A 17,821-nucleotide genomic window follows, 5' to 3' on the forward strand; every position below is an offset into this window, starting at 1 on the left:
AGTTTAAGTTTTGAGTTTTAGATTAGAGTTTTAGTTCAGAGTTTTAGTCTGGAGTTTTAGTTTAGAGCTTTAGTTTATAGTTTTAGCTTAGAGTTGTGATTTTTATATTATATCTCTAGTTTAGAGTTTTAGCATATATTTTTAGTTTAGAGTTTTTGTATACGGTTTTATTTTAAATTTTTATTATATAGTTTTTTCTGGTTAGCTTTGATCTTGGAGGATTTTAAAAAATGTAGAAATGAAATTGCAGGTGAAGGCGAATTTATTTGAGGATTATTGTAGATATCCAGTAACGCAAGGACCAGCGAAAGCAGAATATTACGAAATGTGATCTATTTGAAAAAAATTGGTGTTATTTTCCTTTATAAATTCAGTGAAATATTTTAAGAAAAGTGAAAAAATTTTAAAGTTCAAAAATGTATATGTATTGTAAATTTGGATTTTATTTTTATATTTTATAGGCGTAATTAATGGGGGAAGCCCCTTGTCGCCGTGGGTAGCTAGAATGTGAATTTTGAAATTACTGTATCGCAAATTAATGGATGGAGAATCGTATGAACGGGGAAATTGATAAAAAATAAGTTAGGTAAAAGATTGATAAAATATATTGGGAGAGAAAAAATTAGATATGTGAATAATTAGAAAGGTCGAAAGCTATGGAATGCTGAGTAAGAGGTAAGGTAGATAAGTATCAAAGTAAAGTAAATTATATTTAAATATTGATGAATTAGATTACAATTAAGCAGGGGGTCTTAGAGTAAAAAAAAGTGAAAGAAATTAGCTTGATTTTCTATTTTATTTTCAGGAGTACGAGAGGGAAAAACAACACCCGTTCAGATTCTGGCCATTTCATGAGGCATCAAAACCCATGGTCAAGAGGGCGAAAGAGAAAACGAAACCAGAAAGAGTGTTACATCTGGGATGTTTCAGTGTAGACCAAAGAACGCTGTATAGGGAAAAGAAAAGAGTTTGAAATATGAGTTGAAGGGGTATTTTGTACATTTTTAATATTACAGTCTATTTTTGAATAACAAAAAAAAGGCGAAGTTTGGGATTATGATACTTTAGAGGAGTGCCCTGACATAAATTCATGCTCTAAAGTTGTGACATTCAAGCTGAAAGTTGATACGGAATATTGCAAGAATACCCTGTTTCATTAACTGGCAGTTAAGATTAAGAGAAAAAAATATATTAACAAAGCATATATGCAAAAAAAAATTAATTGTTGCAGCTTTCTCCGCATATATTGCATTGCCACTGTCATTTTTTAATACGCATGTTACGATTTCACACGTCTTTGACTAAAATTGAATGCAGACTTTAATATGTAGAGCAAAGGTTGATAGAAATAATGCTTGAATTATAAGTTGTCTAAAACGCGAGCAAAAAACAAATTTTATCGATATAAAAAAATTTGTCAAAGGGCAGTGAGCAACACCGAGGGTTGCTAACGCAAACATTATATTTATAGCTCTCATTGTTCAGTTGGCATATAAAAAATAATATAGACATAATATATGAGAAGATATTAAATTTTAATGTTAAAATAAGGAAAACTCAATGAAAAACTGTGATGATTCGCAAAAACCTCTTTCGCGGGATGAAAAGGGATCAGAAACGAGCCCACCACACACTCTTCTGATATCCTCACCCTTAAATCTTTTGTCCCAGCAAGATATTCTTAACATGTCAAAAATACTGACAATAAGTAAGAATACTGTTGATCAGACAATTACGCAGCCGTCAAATTCCCAGCCACATAAACCCCCCATCCCACATAGTGGTACTGTTCTATTATGCGAGAAACACTCGAGAATTGAAGTTTGGTGAATTCTAATGAAACAAAACAATACTTTAGTAACAAAATTATGAAAAAACTATGAAATTATGAAATCTAAAACACGAATAGGTTCTTATGCAGCTTTACATCCCTTCCTCAAGAACTTAGACGTTGATTTCTCCTGAGCCATTAATGGCACACATCTCGACAAAAAATTTGTCACTTTTTCCAAACCCGTGCCCCAGCAGTGCTGTCTTCCGACTCCAGGACTAACGGGCTACCAGCCGTCCTTGAAGATCGGTTATAAGTTCGAATTAAGGTGATTTTTTTGTATGATCTCGTCTTCTTCGGCCATTTAGCATCCAATCATAAGCTGTCCGAGGAAGGCGGCTTTGTTGTAAACGAAAGGCATGTTCCAAAATGTCCACATCTCCTACCTCTCTCAATACCGCTCTCTAGGGCTATAATGAAAGAAAGGTTGAGGTGGCTAGGGCACGTTGTGCGGGTGAAGGATGACAGATTGCCGAAGATTGTTCTTTTCGGCCAACTGTCTAGGGCTAAACGGAAAGCAGGTCGTCTTCGTCTGGGATGGGAGGACGCCATACAGAAAGATTAAAAGGAAATGAGAACTTCATGGGCGAGTGTAAAAAGAGAGGCTTTGAATCGGTTGGGAGTGAGGAGGAGCGTGCGTAGATGTATTTTCCTCAGACGGCTTGATGCTGTGGTGAGTTGTTAGTAGTGGTAGTAGTTTCATCCTGCAATACCATTCCTCCGAAAAAAGTCTTTAGACTTTTATTAGGGAGAGGGGCCTGTCTGATGTTCTGAAAGAGTTTTTTTTTTCTCCGATATCTCGCATCAATAATTTGTACGTAATTGGGTAAGATTTTCGTGGGAGAGCTTTCGACATAACTGTGGTATTTCATATTCCACGTATATATTCAATTTTTGTAAAATTCATCAATTATATTTTTCTTATAAAGGCTATGCATTGTGAATTGGATGGTATTGAGCTAAACAATGACTCTTCATTGCATAAAATAATTTAAATTCCTTGTTAAAAGACTTCCCAATATACGATCACAACTTTTTTTTTTAAGGATGCAACCTGTAGAATGAGCTATCTGCGGATAAAGCAGGGACCATTCCCCGATTAAATAAAAAAAATGTAAATAAATGTATTAAAACCAAATGAAAATTGAAAATACATTCTTATGCAGTTTTACTTCCTTCCTCAAGACCCTAGACGTTGATTTCTCCTTTGCCATCAATGGCAAACATGTCAACAAAGAAATTTATTTGTTCCAAACCTGTGCCCCAGCAGTGTTTTTTTCCGACTCCAGGACTAATGAGGTATCAGCCATCCTTGAAGATCGGTCATAAGTTCGTCTTAAGGTGATTTTTTGTACGATTTCGTCTTCTTCGGCCATTTAGTATCCAATAATATGCTGTCCGAGGATGGTGGCTTTGTTGAACACGAAGGTCGTAATCAGAAATATCAACCTCTCCTACCTCTGAACATTAGTAGAAACAGGCTTGCTCGTTCAATAAGAATTTCAGAACTGTTAACTATTTGTTACCAGCACATGTTTTAGAATTTCTTCCCCAGGAAATTACATTATCCCCCCCCTTCATGTGAACTGGAAGTTTTGGCTGTAATCATGCTTTAGGTCCCCAACCCCCAAGGCCCCCCTCCACACAACTTTTGCCCCCCCCCCCATTTTTTTAATTTTTTTGCGAGCTTGAGATACAGAAGGGCCCTCCTCCCCCGGGCCCCCAAAGGCCCCCCGCCAATTTTTTGGCCCCCTTTTTTTAATACTTTTTTGTGTGCTTGAGACACAGGATGACTCCCGTCCCTACAACTTTATGGCCCCCCCCACCCAACTTTTTTTTTAACAGTATTTTTTTCAAGTTTTTTTATTATTATTTTTTTAACATGAAATATTTTTCAACTTTTTTTATAAATTTCTTTTTATTACATTAAACATACTTAAAATATAAGAAATTCACATTTTATACTTGTACAATTTGTTAGAAGTAACAGTTTTTTCTTAGCAGTAACAAATTTCTTCTAATAGCACCAAATTTTCCATCAAAGATAACAAATTTTTTCATTATGATAACAAGTTTTCTGTCAGAAGTAGCAAGATTTCCTTAACACTAAAAAATTTTCTCTTCCAAGTATCATCATTTTCCCTTAATGCTAACAAACTTTTACTTAACATATTCAAATTTCTCTTCGATGTATCAACATTTTCCCGTAATACTAACAAACTTCCACATAAAACTATCAAATTTTTCTTAGAAGTATAAATTTTTTTCCGTTCATGATAAAAAGTTTTCTGTCGAAAGTAGCAAGTTTTCCTTAACACTAACAAATTTTCTCTTCGAAGTAACAACTTTTTCCTCAACACTAACAAAATTTTGCTTAATACTATCAAATTTCTCTTAGAAGTAACAATTTTTCGTCAGTGATAACAAAATTTCTGTTAGAACTAACAAGTTTTCTGCCAAAGATACCAGATTTTTCTTAGAAGTAACGATTTTTCGTTTATGATAACAAGTTTTGAATTCCTTTCGCCCAGTCTCAAATTCTTTTCTCACATTCTTCGTCCCTCTGTTCTTTACCAACAAATTTCTCATGGTAAGCAACCATATCTGAATAGCTTGCCATTTCAACACAGTACGTCTTGCTATTATTTATTCCACTAATCGGTATATCTTTTTCATTTCGCAAAGGTTTAAACATCTTTAAAAGCATTTCATAATAAATCACTTTTCTTCTCGTCAGACTCGAGTAGGTTTATCTTCTTATGCTGAATGATGAAGGGTTCAGCAGTTCTTTTTCTGAGGTAAAAAGAGCTATCATTCAAAAGCACGTTCTCATCAGCACCCTTACGTTCTCGCTCATACCAAGAAAGCAGGTGATAAAGACTGACGTTCTCCATGTGTTCAGGCCTTTTGGGGTAGACATCAGCAACCCAGTGGGCAACATACAAGTCACAACTTTGAGGATCCTCTTTGGCTAGATTTTCAAGCTCTTGATATTTCTTTAGCGTCCTCTTAACTTCGCTTATTTTTCCAAGGTCAACATATCTAAGTTACCTGGAAACACTATGCAGCTTGGTGCCTAGAAGCCCGTCTGAAGCTTCAACAGCTCCCACTTGACGAGTTTTCACAGAATTCAACAAATAAAACATGGTTCTTTGCCCAAGACTCTTGCATGCACTATTCACTTCCTCCCACATGTCATCAACTTCGGCACTTTCCGCTTTTGTCATGTAATCTGTGATATAATATGGCAATATGGAAGCCAAGTGCCCAATATGCTAAAGATCAATATTCGCTTGATTAGCCATCAACAATTCAGGATTGTCGTCATTTATGTTTCGATCATCATCTCATCATCTCTTCGAATACTTCTTGAATGATAAAAAATAAAAATAAAAAAACAAAAACAAAAATACTCAACATACTAATTCACTATATTTGCATTTATAATTTAAAGTGACTTCAGCTATGTTTTTACGTAACTTAACTGTTTAAACACGAACAACAATTGTGTACCCTAACAATTTACATAATCACTGCAATATTTGCTCTTCGTATAATTTTTAAATAAGTCCGTCAAGACTTTTATCTGATAAGTCTTAACTGCAATTAAAATATTTACAAAAAAAAAAATTCAACTCCAACAAATAGATTTATAAACTATAACTGAGAACTGTGATTAGCCTCTATATAAGGGCATAGAAATAGTTCATATAATTCAAATTTATGCATTTACAACTTTATACGAAAACAATTCTCATATTTAGTAAAGGTTTTCAAAATACCTTTATAACTATATATATTTTCTCACTAACATTTGTTACCACTATGTACATCTCCCATATATGACTATATACATTTATTTTTCCCTTTTTTGAAACGTTGTTTTCAACTTTTCTTTAGTTCTATTTCGGGGGGTAGTCGCTATCCGATCACTTACAACTATTAAAAAAGGCACTAGCCTTTTCAATTTCCAATTGATTGAGCCCTTTTGAAGTTTCAACGACAACGCTTTCAATAAAAACTTTATATGTTACAGGGAATAACTTACCATCTGTGCCCTGACGGCTTTAGGGAGAGGGGTTTTCATACTTAAAGATCTAAAGTCCAAAAGTTTCAACTACGTTGAAAAAAATGGCTATCTAAAAATTTTGATTAGACGTGTTTCGAGACAAGGTGGGCGTGAGAGGGGGTTAGTTTCCCTCAAATCACTTTCGACTATTAAAAAGGGTATTATCCCTTTGAATTTCAAATCGAATGAGCCCTTTTTCAAGTTTCTACGACAAAAAAAATAATAAAAACCTTATCTGCACCCATGGCTTATCGTATAGTCGTTGCCCTGAGGCTTGTGGGGGAGTGTCCTACTCAAAAATAAATTGTCTATCTGGAACTCAACGATGCTGAACAACATGGATCTATCAAATATATTTTAGTGGATGTTTTGGGGGGACTCATGGGCGTGGGGGGGGGCTAGTTGCCATACAATCACTTTCGACTATTAAAATTGGTCCTAGCCCTTTGAATTTACACTCGAATGAGCTTTTTTTGAATTTTCCACGACAATGCCCTAATTAATATCTTTATATGTTCCAAGGGCATATCTTAAAACCCTTGCCCTGAGGGTTATGAGGGAGTGTCCTCAAAAACATATTTTCTATCTGGAAATCAACTACGATGAACAAAATAGATATCTCAAAATTTTGATTGGATGTGTTCGGGGAAATGATGGACGTGGGGGGGGGGCTAGTTGGTCCTAAAATAGGTCTAGGCTAAATAGGTACTAAATCCTAAAAGTAGAATCGGATCAAAAATGAATTCCACTATTAGAGCCGCCTTGTCCATTACCCCTATATAGACAACGTATAGTCCCTTGGCTGGACCTACAAGGGAAATATATTGGCTTGAAAATCAAGAAAAGTGGCTGAAACTACGATATTCTGCATACAGGGCATCCTTTTTTCTACATTGGTTAAACTCTGTAACAAGTATTCAATCATTTCCAATTCCTTAATTCTTTTTACCAGCAAATGAATGATTTACCGATTGGTGCACCCTTCTCCGGGTTCTCTCTTTATCGGTGTCGTGAAGGGAGTTTTTGAAAACATGACTGAAGACAGCATAAAAAATTTAATTTCTAAGTGCTATAAAATGTCAAAATACGGCTCATCTCTCACTTTTAAAGTGCATTACGATTCCCGTGAGGAAATCGATGAATTCCTAAGGAGACCAGTAGAAATAGGTTATGAGCGTCTTGTTACTCAGGATTTTTTTTTTATTATGAAACGTTGCTATTCTTGTCATAAAAGTTGTCACAAAGGAGCTTGTTGTTGTAATGCACCCACATGATTTGAGATATAGATCCTGTGATCAACAATCAAATCGAAGTACACCATACGCTGCAAGAATGTTCTGTGTGTCATGTCAACTTTTGCCCATACCTGCAACAGTATAGTGTATAGTATAGTAATATGTATATTAGAAATTATGACAAACAAAAATAATGTAAAAAGGAATGTCCTACATATATTCCTAAATACAGGCAGAATATGTGGCGTAGAATGTCTTCTAGTATTTATTTTTACATTTCAATTTTTTCTTAATTCCTTTTTCGTGCTTCTGGGAGTTGAGTTATCATTATAGGGTAAAATAAATTTTATAATAATTTAAGGCCCTTGTACAAGGGGCTCTGGAGGTTGGCACCATCGGATGCAAATTTACTGATATTTGCAACTATTCTGAAGAAAATAAGTATCATGCCTCGAACAGTTGTGATCAGATTTCCTAAAGGGTTACCAAAGGATCAGGTATCATAAAAGATTCTAGGACAGGGGCTAGTTGCTCTCCAAACACTTTTGACTTTTAAAAAAGGCACTAGAACTCTCATTTTCCGATCGAATGAACATCCTCTAAAGTTTCTACTACCACATGGGGGTTGATGAGGAGGCAGCACCTCTCCTATATGGAATAAAATCTGCTCGTTTTGGGTTTAATATAACTCTTTATTTTCATAATAAAGGCGTAGACCAGAAATATTCCCGGAATTCAAGAAAGGTTATATATCAATATCACCCCCCCCCGGAATTCAAGAAAGGTTATATATCAATATCACAGTAATAAGTGTATAGTACAGTATAGTGTATAGTATACCTGCAACAGTATAGTAATATTTTTGCTTCTCTGTGTCAGGACTATATCAACAAGTGCTGCCGTCTTAGCTATTACATACATGATTAGATTATTCTTATGTTTTTTATTACCTTCTGAAAATAGTAAGAATTTTAATCCAATTTGGTCTATATGTTGTTTTTAAAACTTAGAAGCTGAAAAGGCAAGACCACTATTTAATTTTTATAACAGCCTGATGCCTCATAGAAAAAGGTTACTTTGGGTGTAGATTGAGAATTAGTTGGCTACATGCAGCCACTAGGCTATGTTGTGAAGACGCAAATTTGTTGTATCTTGTGTTTTCTTTGCCAGTAAGAAAAATCAGCAAAAAAAAGGTTTTCATATAGAACTTAGAATAATTTATGAACCACAAGAATCCTCTATGGGAGGGGAAGGTGCCCCATTCTTTTAAGCCCTGCTTGCTGGATTGTTCCCCTGACGTGGATTAAAAGAATTAATGTGCATGGGAGGAGGGGGAGGGGCTATTTTGATATCATGTCTTTCTGCAAACTAAGTATTGTACTTCGTCTTCTACAAACAAAGTGTATAAAACGTCATATTTGCTGAAATAAACTTTTAGAATCAAAGTGATAAAATCTCAAATTTAAAAACTTAGCAATAAATTTCAACTTAAAAAGATAAACAAAAAATTGTTTATTATAGAAAAGATACACTCTCATATGCATGGTTTAATCATGGTATTTTTAGTCAATCAATTGGTTGCAAAGTTGAAAATACTCTAATAATCAAGACAGAGTCACCGTGATAAAAATTTGTCAACGAGATACAATAAAACACGCAAGTTATGAATTGTTAAAAATTTGAACAAAACCTGACACAAAGCTTCAAGATTATAATGCTGTGACCTGGAGTAAACTTTTTTTTAGTTATGAAACCTTCACAGCTGCTTCTCTGAAGAGTTGGGATCTAAGAGAGACAAAGGGAGACAGGAGGAAGTTCTTATATATGGGATGGGAGAGGAGGGCTGAGGCAAACTGCAATCATAGTTTCTCAAACCAGACAAAAAGGAGGGTCAGGTTCAAATGCTTTGAAATAAAACTGTAAGGCAGCAGGGGATTTCTGTAGATGATTAAATAAAAAAAACAAGTTTTTTTCAACTGAAAGTAAGGAACTACATTAAAAGTTAAAACGAACAGAAATTATTTCGTATATGAAGGGGGCTGTCCCCTCCTCAACGCCTCGCTGTTTACGCTAAAGTTTTTTTTTATTGTTTAAAAAAATAGAGTTGTGAGAAAGCCAAACTTTAGCGTAAAGAGCGAGGCGTTGAGGAGGGGACAGCCCCTTTCATATACGGAATAATTTCTGTTCGTCTTAAGTTTTAACGTTGTTCCTTACTTTCAGATAAAAAAACTTGTTTTTTTTTATTTAATTTTTGAACATTTTTGAATTAATGCAGGTTTTGATTTTGGCTCACCGTACGTGAATAATTAAAGCAAAATTTGTATATTAATTTTACTTTTAGTTGGTTAAATGACATTCTCGAAACTTGTTTAATTTTATTTACGACCGTTTTTGTTAGTAATAAATATACGTAACTTACGAATTAACTTACGTAACGAACTTCTATATTCATAAATTTTTAACACGTATATTAGGGGGTTCGCCCCCTAGTCAATACCCTGCTCTTTAAGCTAAAGTTCAAATTTTTTTCCAATTCTTTAAAAATTACCCCTTAATCACAATCAGTTGATCTTTACATTGAGTAAAGTTCATAACTTTCAGCCCTCCCCCTGGGGACTTTGGGGGATTAAGTCAGCCTAAAAGACATTTTAATCATATTTTTGACCATGCTGAACAAAATGGCTTTCTCAAAATTTTGATCGGGTGACTTTGGGAAAAAAATGAGCGTGGGAGGGGGCCTAGCTGCCCTCCATTTTTTTTGGTCACTCAAAAAGGGCACTAGAACTTTTAATTTATGTTCCAGTGAGCCCTCCCACGATATTCTAGGACCAGAGGGTCGATACGATTACCCCTGGAAAAAAAAAAAAAAAAAATACACATCCGTGATCTTTCTTCTGACAAAAAAATGCAAAGTTCAAAATTTTTGCAGATAGGTGCTTGAAACCTCTACAGTAGTCTTCTCTGATACGCTAAATCTGATGGTGTGAATTTCATTGAGGTTCTATAATTTTTAGTGGGTCTTTCCCCCTTTTTTCAAAAATCAGCCAAATTTTCTCAGGCGCGTAACTTTTGATGGGTAGGACTAAACTAGATGAAAGTTATATATTTGAATTCAGCATTGAAATCTGATTCTTTTGATGTAGCTATTGGTATCAAAACCCGTTTTATAGAGTTTTGGTTACCATTGAGCCGGGTTGCTCCTTACTTACAGTTTGTTACCACAAACTGTTTGATTTGAAGTAAACTCTTCTGAACCCAGCCAGTTTTGTCACTTTCTTCTTTAGATAGAGAGAAATTCTAAAAAGTACATACACTTTCCACTATTGGGTTGATGAACATGCAGAAGATTAGTTTAGTTTGTTCTTTGGAACTAGAATTCCTTTGAAGCTTTCAGCATTTGGTTAGCACCGTTTGCTTTTGTTACCGTCAATCTTTTATTTTCATGCCAGGTTAGATTGGAAGAAATGAATACCCCTAGTAGGGTTGAGCTGTTGCTGATCAGGTTTGGGTCTATATTCCAGTTTAGGAAGGCTTTTTATAAGAAATGAAACTATTGTTGCTAAGCAGTTATCTTTATTTACCACCATATTCAGTTTTGCTCCTTTAGAGGTAATTTTTTCGTATAATTGAAACTTTGACTTTTACCCACTCCAGATACTACCTCAGCTAGGGAAGGTCATCTACACATATTCATCTTTCGTCTAGTCTAACAGTTATATCGTTGATTATAAGGAGGAAGCATAAAGGACCAATCTCTGTTCCTTTCAGGACACCACAGAAAATCAGCAAAGAGGAAGAAAAGATTTTTTTATATTTTACAATTTGTTCATTTTGCTAGAAAACTTTTTACAATATAAACTGGAAAACTTTTACAAATGAATTCTGAAGCTAGTTTAAACTGTTTAATTGTATGCTTAAATCCAAATGTCAGCCTAGGCCTATAATACTTATCTAATATAAACTGGAACACTTTTAAATGAATTCTGAAGCTGGTTTAAACTGTTTTAATTGTATGCTTAAATCCAAATGTCAGCTTAGGCCTATAAGACTTATCTAAACATATCCTAAGATGAGGCATACTGTGTATTGGATTTGGGTATGATCTTACTTGCTTGTTATTACTTTATATTTTTATATAGGTTGCAAGTTCTGGAAAATAAAAGTAAGGATGGTATTTTGAATAAGCAACAGTATCTGAAGCAGAAACTAAACTTACTAAAGAATCTTATGACAAAAGATCACGTGAGACTGCTTGATGATCTAAACAGTAAATTCACCAGGAAAAATATCAACAAGGTAATTTTTATTATAATTTATTGGAATTCCTACTTTCAATTTAAGCATTCAAATACTTAATATTATGGGCTTACACAATTTAAATTTGTGAATGCAAGAAACACATTTCCTCTTGTTCTTTATTGTAACCCTTCAATAAAATTTTTCTCTGTCTAAAAGACACCCTAGACGTCAATCATTTTGATTAAAAGCTTCCGTCAATAGATTGATTCAAATATGATTGACCATCAAGGAACCTGTTTGACGCTTGAGTCCAGCGTTGACGGTGATTGATAGAAAGTTTGAATGAATCAATCGGTTGACGAGGGTGATTGACCGTCTAGACTAGTTTTGTTCAAATATTGCGTCAGTCACGCACCAACAACAATGAAATATATACCGGAAAAAAAGCAAAAATGTGGAGCGCGGGTTTATTTGTTTATTAATTAATTTAAAAAAACTTTCCGAAAAATAAGTTTTTCAAAGAAAAGTAAAGACCATTTTAAACTTAAGCTCAGCAGATACAAATACCTTTTAAAATTCAAGCTCAAAATGACCAGAAATTACTATTAAAGAATAAATGAAACACAAAAACGAACAGAAATTAAATAAACAATCATAGCAGAAACATACAGCAAGTAATAACGTAAATGAATAAATAGATCTTAAAGCGAGTAATTCTTAGATTGAATATGAGAATCAAGCTTAAAACGAAAAAAAATATTTTCCTATTGAAGTATAAATTAAACTTAAAACGAACAGAAATTAAATAAATAATCAATGCAAACAAACATACAATAGATATTAATGTAAATTAATAAATAAATCTTAAAACGAGTGAAACTTAAATTGAATATGCAAATCAAGCTTGAAAGGAAAAAAATCACTATAAACAAGAGTTTGGGTATGACCTAAAAAGTGAACAAGAACTTTCAATTCAAATGCAATGAGCCCTCTCCAAAGTTTATACGAGCATCCGTGCCATAAGAACTATATATGCCCCTAGAGCATTACTCATAACGCCTGCCTTCGGGCCCTGGGAGGTTCCATCGACACAGGAATTTTTCTTATCTGACCTTTGAACTATTTCGAATTAAATGTCAAATATAAAAATTTTATCGGATGGGCTTTGTAAAAAAAGGGTGTGTGGGGGGGGGCTAGTTGCCCTTGAATATTTTTTTACTCTTAAAAATTGAACTAGAACTTTCAATTTCCAATCAAATGAGCCCCCTCTGAAGTTTGTATGAGCATCCCTTTCATAAGAACCATGTACGCCCTCAGGACAGCACTTACAACGCCTATCCCGCGGGATCTGGGGGTGTTTCTGTTATCTAATTTTTGAACAATTTCCAAAACACTGGCTATCTCAAAATTTGTAGGGGACGGGTTTGGGAAAAAAGAGCTTGGGGGGCTAGTTTAACTCTCTTGACTCTCAAAAAGTGAACTAGAACTTTCAATTTCGAATCAAATGAACCCACTATGAAGTTTATACGAGCATCCCTTTCATAAGAACCATACATGCCCTTAGGGCATAACTTAGAACGCCTTCCCCTGTGCCCTGAGGGGTTCTATTGACATGGGATTTTTTCTTACCTGACCTTTGAACTATTTTTAATTAGATGTCTATCTCAAAATTTTCATCAGATGGGTTAGGGGATAGCTGCCCTCGGATCTCTTTTGACTATTAAAAAGTGAGCTCGAATTTTCAATATCCAGTCAAATGAGCCCTCTCTGAAGTTTATACGAGCATCCCTTTCATACGAACAATATATACCCCAGGGCATAACTTACAACACCTGCTCCCGGGCCCTGGGGGGTTGTAACGACACCTGAGTTTTTGTTATCTGACTTTTGAGAAATTTTTAACTTAATACCTATCTCAAAATTTTTATTGGATGCATTTGGGGAAAGAGGCATGGGGGGCTAGTTGCCGTCCAATATCTTTTGACTCGAAAAAAGTTAACTTGAACTTTCAATTTTCAATCAAATGAGTCATCTCTGAATTTTTAAGAGCATCACTTCAATAAGAACCATATATTCTCCAAGGGTATGACTTACAACACCTACCGTCGGGCCCTGGGGGACTGTGTTGACCCCTGATTTTTCGTTATATGGTCTTTGAACTATTTTAATAAAAGCTATTTCAAAGTTCTTATCGGATAGGTTTGAGGAAAAAAGGGCAAGGGTGTAGAGGGGGGGGGGGGCTAGGTGCCCTCCAATCTCTTTTGACTCTTAAAAAGTGAACTAGAACTTTCAATTTCCAATCAAATGATCCCCCTTTGAAGTTAATACGAGCATCCCTTCCATAAGACCCATATATGCACACAGGGCATAACTTACAACACTTGCCCTGAGGGCTGTGGGGGAGTTGTCATCCTCAAAGACCGAATTTCCGGAACTTAAGACTAGATTTAATAAAATGGCTGTCTCAAAATTTTGATATGATCTGTTTGGGGAAAAGGTGGGAAATCACCTTTTCCCCAAGATTTTCCCGTAGAAAATCAACTATGCTGAACAAAATGGCTATCTCAAAATTTGATTGGATTTGTTTGGGGGAATGATGGGCGTGGGGGGGGGCTAGTTTCGTCCAATCACTTACGACTGTTAAGAAGGGCACTAGCCCTTTGAATTTAAAATCGAATTAGCCTTTTTTGAAGTTTCTACGACAACGCCTTCTATAAAAACCTTATATGTCCCCAGGGCATAACTTAAAACCCATGCCTTGAGGGTTGTGGGGGAGTGTCCTCCTCAAAAATATATTTTCTATCTGGAAATCAACTACGCTGAACAAAATGGCTATCTCAAAATTTGATTGGATTTGTTTGCGGGAATGATGGGCGTTGGGGGGACTGGTTGCCCTCCAATCATTTTTGACTATTAAAAAGGGCACAGGAACTCTTGATTTCCAATTGAATGAGCCCCCTTTGAAGTTTCTACTACGACTCCTTCCATATGAAGTGCCTATGGGGGAAAAAAATAATAAAACATTGGAGCCGTATGGCCTTTACTATACGCAACGCTACAGCGTTGCCTCTGATAGGGTTATACGGGGATCACCCTGAGTTATGGAAAGTTAAAAGTAAAGACTATTTTAATGCACCATTTGGCAAGATATTACAGACGGTAAAGACATTGAAACCAGATTATAGTTTCCGAACAAAAAAATAAAATAATGTTTTAAGAATGATTTTTAATCGTGAATACAAGGCGATTGAGCAAAAAAGAAGTCTGGAGTGTCAGCAGATGATATGCCACAGCCTTAATCAAGAAACTCGATTATTTGGTGGGTGGTGTTTACCCCCCCTCCATGTGGAAATTTCCCCTCGGAAAATACCCTCCCCCCATGCGGCTTGTTGGTCTCTAGTCCCTTTGCACTAAAAAAAAAAATAGAACTCTCAATTTCTGATCTAATGAGCACACTCCGAAGTTTCTGCGATCATGACGTAGAGGAAGAGATGATGAAGGGGCAGTCCCCTTCCTATACTGAATATATTCTGCTCATTTTGGAGTTTAATGTTACTATTTACTTTCATAATGACAGCGCAGACCAGAATTATTCTCAGAAATCATAAGAGAGTAGATATCGACTTCACAGTTTTGGTGTGTTTTTTAAAGTTTTTGTTGCACACCCCCCGCCACCCAAAAACACCTTTGCTGGAAAATACCCTTTTGCTGGGTTTTGATGGAAAACTTTTCTACGGAGGAGATTACCGGCTTGATTTTAAAAACCATCAAAAATTAAAGTTATTTTGCAAATTAAAGTGTGCTGAGAAAAAAATTTTCACCCGAGTTCATCAACAAGAAATATTGTTGGTGGAATTTTCAGCTAGAATGGAATTGTCTGGGGGAAACTTCCACGGTGAGAGAGGGGGAGGACATCTTGAATGAGCTTTCCATGCAGAAATGTTTCAGTAGAAGAAAGGAATTTTTCTTGGACAGGGAGCCGGATTTCCCGGTATTATTTAAAAACGATCAGAAATTAAATTTAAAAAAGACAGTTTTTTTCAACTCAAAGTAAGGAGCAACATCAAACCTTAAAACGAACAGAAATTATTACGTATATAAAAAGGGTTGTCCCCTCCTCAAGACCTTTCTCTTTACATTAAAGTTTTGACTTTTTGCCCCAATTCCTTAAAAACAATTCCTGGAACACAATGGCTGTTTAATTCGAATGATCAGCTTTTTTTATTCTATATAAAACTTTGCCACCACCCGTAAAAAATTCGTAGATTTTGACAACGTTTTTGTCCGTAAAAACTTAAACAATAAGAACTTGTTGGTTCCCAAAGCCAACTATCCTTTCAAAGGCAAGCTAAACCTTCTTAAACTTTTTGGTACTACATGTTTTTAGCTTAATTTGGATTATTTTTTGCCTATATTTTTCTCTTCTTTTTTTTTAATTTGGCGATCGCTACTGCCAAAAATTACAGAAGTTCATATTGAAGTCATTTCAACAAAAATGGATTTTTGGTTTTAAGATATTTATGGTGTGTAAATTCTTCCTTTTTCCTTTCCTTAGCACTTCTCAGCGAAACTAAAAAAAATTCATATAAAATTCTCAAGTTTGAAATCCTTATTTTCTGTGGGGAGTATTTTTCGGGGGGTAAACGCCTAGTACTTTCCGGAGGGGTAAGTTATCGCTTAAAACGTTTAGTAATCAAAATGATTGACTGTCTAGGGTGTCCTTAATTTAAGTTTTCCGCCATTTTATTTATGTAAGAAATTTTTAAAGTAGCCTACTGTTAATGCCTCTTTTATCCAAGAAGTTTTTAACCTGATCTTTTTGAAATTTTCCTGGTTGAGCGAGGTTGTCCTTTAATGGTCATAAGGAAGACCAATTTAAAAACCTGCTTGCATGGTTCCTGTTAAAGTGGGCTTTCCTGGTTCTATCATACACAATGTAGAAGAGGGTCTACACGCACAATTCCTTCATCTTTAGGTCTATCCTGTGCAGTTCCAAGAGCATATTACATAAGCCTACTTTACTCATAAATGTATTGCATTTTTGATAGCTAAGGTCCTTGAAACATCAGTTCGTATCTTTGAAAGTTCATGTCGCTGCTTGCAAGTGTCAGTTATGCGACTCACGGCTAAGGATGACAGAACATGAACTGGCTGGCTATCAAATCATATCGTTGGTATGCAGTTGAACTCAGTTTCCAACCCACAATGCTCGACCGCTAAGGTGCTTCAGGAGGCTATTGATTTCTAATATAAGTCCATCAGCGTGTTAGTATGCACAGCTTAAGTCTATAACTGCTCTGATATTTCGACAGCTGAGCGGCAACTAAGTCAGGAAACCAGTTTCGTGTCTATATGAACCTTAAAGTTGTAAATGAAACTTGCTTTTCCACCTTGTATCTCTCCCTCATATTCCCCCCCCCCTTATGGGACTTTTTTGGGTTGTGTTTTTTTTTTAAGTTCTAGCTTTGGTGAGAAAAACCGTGTTTTTACCCGATAACTTTATTCTTGAGGAATTGGTAGTTTTAGTTTTCTACAACTTTGATAACTTTTCAATTTTTTTCAGGATTGCCATGATAAAATTAGTTTGTTAGAGGCTGAAGTGTATTTGTTTTTACATTTCCTCGAATTGACGAAAGCAATTTTGAACGATTGGGGAGGGAGAGCCTTTTGAAAACGTGAAAAAGAGGAATAAGCTTATACATGCAGAAAATAACTGCTTTGTTTTAATACTTGTGCTCGAGGGTACTACATAGGAGCATGAATTTCAAAGAGGACAGAAAGCTAATGTTTGCGCCAGGGGCCTAAAAAAAAGACATATCTAAGATTCCTTAGATTATTCATAATGTCTTCATATAGAAACTAGGCTGAGATATCTCTTATCTTAGTCGTAATAAGAAGCTACGCCAGCGTAACTAACGTAATGTTATTTGATAAAGAGGGTGTGAATTTCGAGACGACTAAAGAGATATTAGACTGTGAAATAATTGTGCGGTAAAAATATGTTTTAATAAGAAACTTCGTGACTTCCTTTGGGTGTCCTAAATCACCCAGCAACGTGCTCGGTTGATGAAAGGAAAAAGACAATCTAAATCGCGAATTGTGCCAGACAGAACCGTCCGCCCTGAAACAGGTAAAGAAAGACCCTTAAATCCTTTGAGGGACCCTCAGAGCCGGTTCGAAAACGGAGTCGACAGTTGTCACTTAAGGAAATCCTTTTAAGAAAAAGGAGCAGTAGTTTTTTGAAGGGGAAGACTCATGGACTAGCTAACACAGAAAATAGCATTATTAGTCCTTATTACGAAACTTCAAAACAGAGCCCTAAAAAGAATGAATATGGCATAGTTGCGTCCTCTAGCAGAAAAGAAAATGATATAGAGCCGAAAATCGGTGAATCTTTGCAAGTTGAAAACTCTAATAGAAGAACTTGCTCTGATACTAATACAAATT

The 17,821-nt window shown here is 35.5% G+C and overlaps 2 protein-coding genes across 4 annotated transcripts in view; both read left to right on the plus strand.

The window, feature by feature from the left end:
* The window catches only part of LOC148955682 (uncharacterized), a 37,435-nt gene extending 36,462 nt beyond the window's left edge, over positions 1-973 (plus strand). The window contains exon 5 of the mRNA XM_089107880.1: positions 806-973. Coding sequence (XP_088964006.1) covers positions 806-973 — 168 coding nt within the window. The remainder of the gene's footprint in view (positions 1-805) is intronic.
* Positions 974-11,275: 10,302 nt separating this feature from the next.
* LOC148955683 (DNA (cytosine-5)-methyltransferase 1-like) overlaps positions 11,276-17,821 on the plus strand; it is a 63,516-nt gene continuing 56,970 nt past the window's right edge. For all 3 annotated transcript variants that reach the window (XM_089103480.1, XM_089103485.1, XM_089103503.1), the window contains exon 1: positions 11,276-11,431. The gene's annotated coding sequence lies outside the window, so the exon portion shown is untranslated. The remainder of the gene's footprint in view (positions 11,432-17,821) is intronic.

The sequence above is a fragment of the Artemia sp. Qi Xiang Cuo genome, chromosome 2 (genome assembly GCF_049724085.1).
Source record: "Artemia sp. Qi Xiang Cuo chromosome 2, ASM4972408v1, whole genome shotgun sequence".
NCBI classification, from domain to species: domain Eukaryota; kingdom Metazoa; phylum Arthropoda; class Branchiopoda; order Anostraca; family Artemiidae; genus Artemia; species Artemia sp. Qi Xiang Cuo.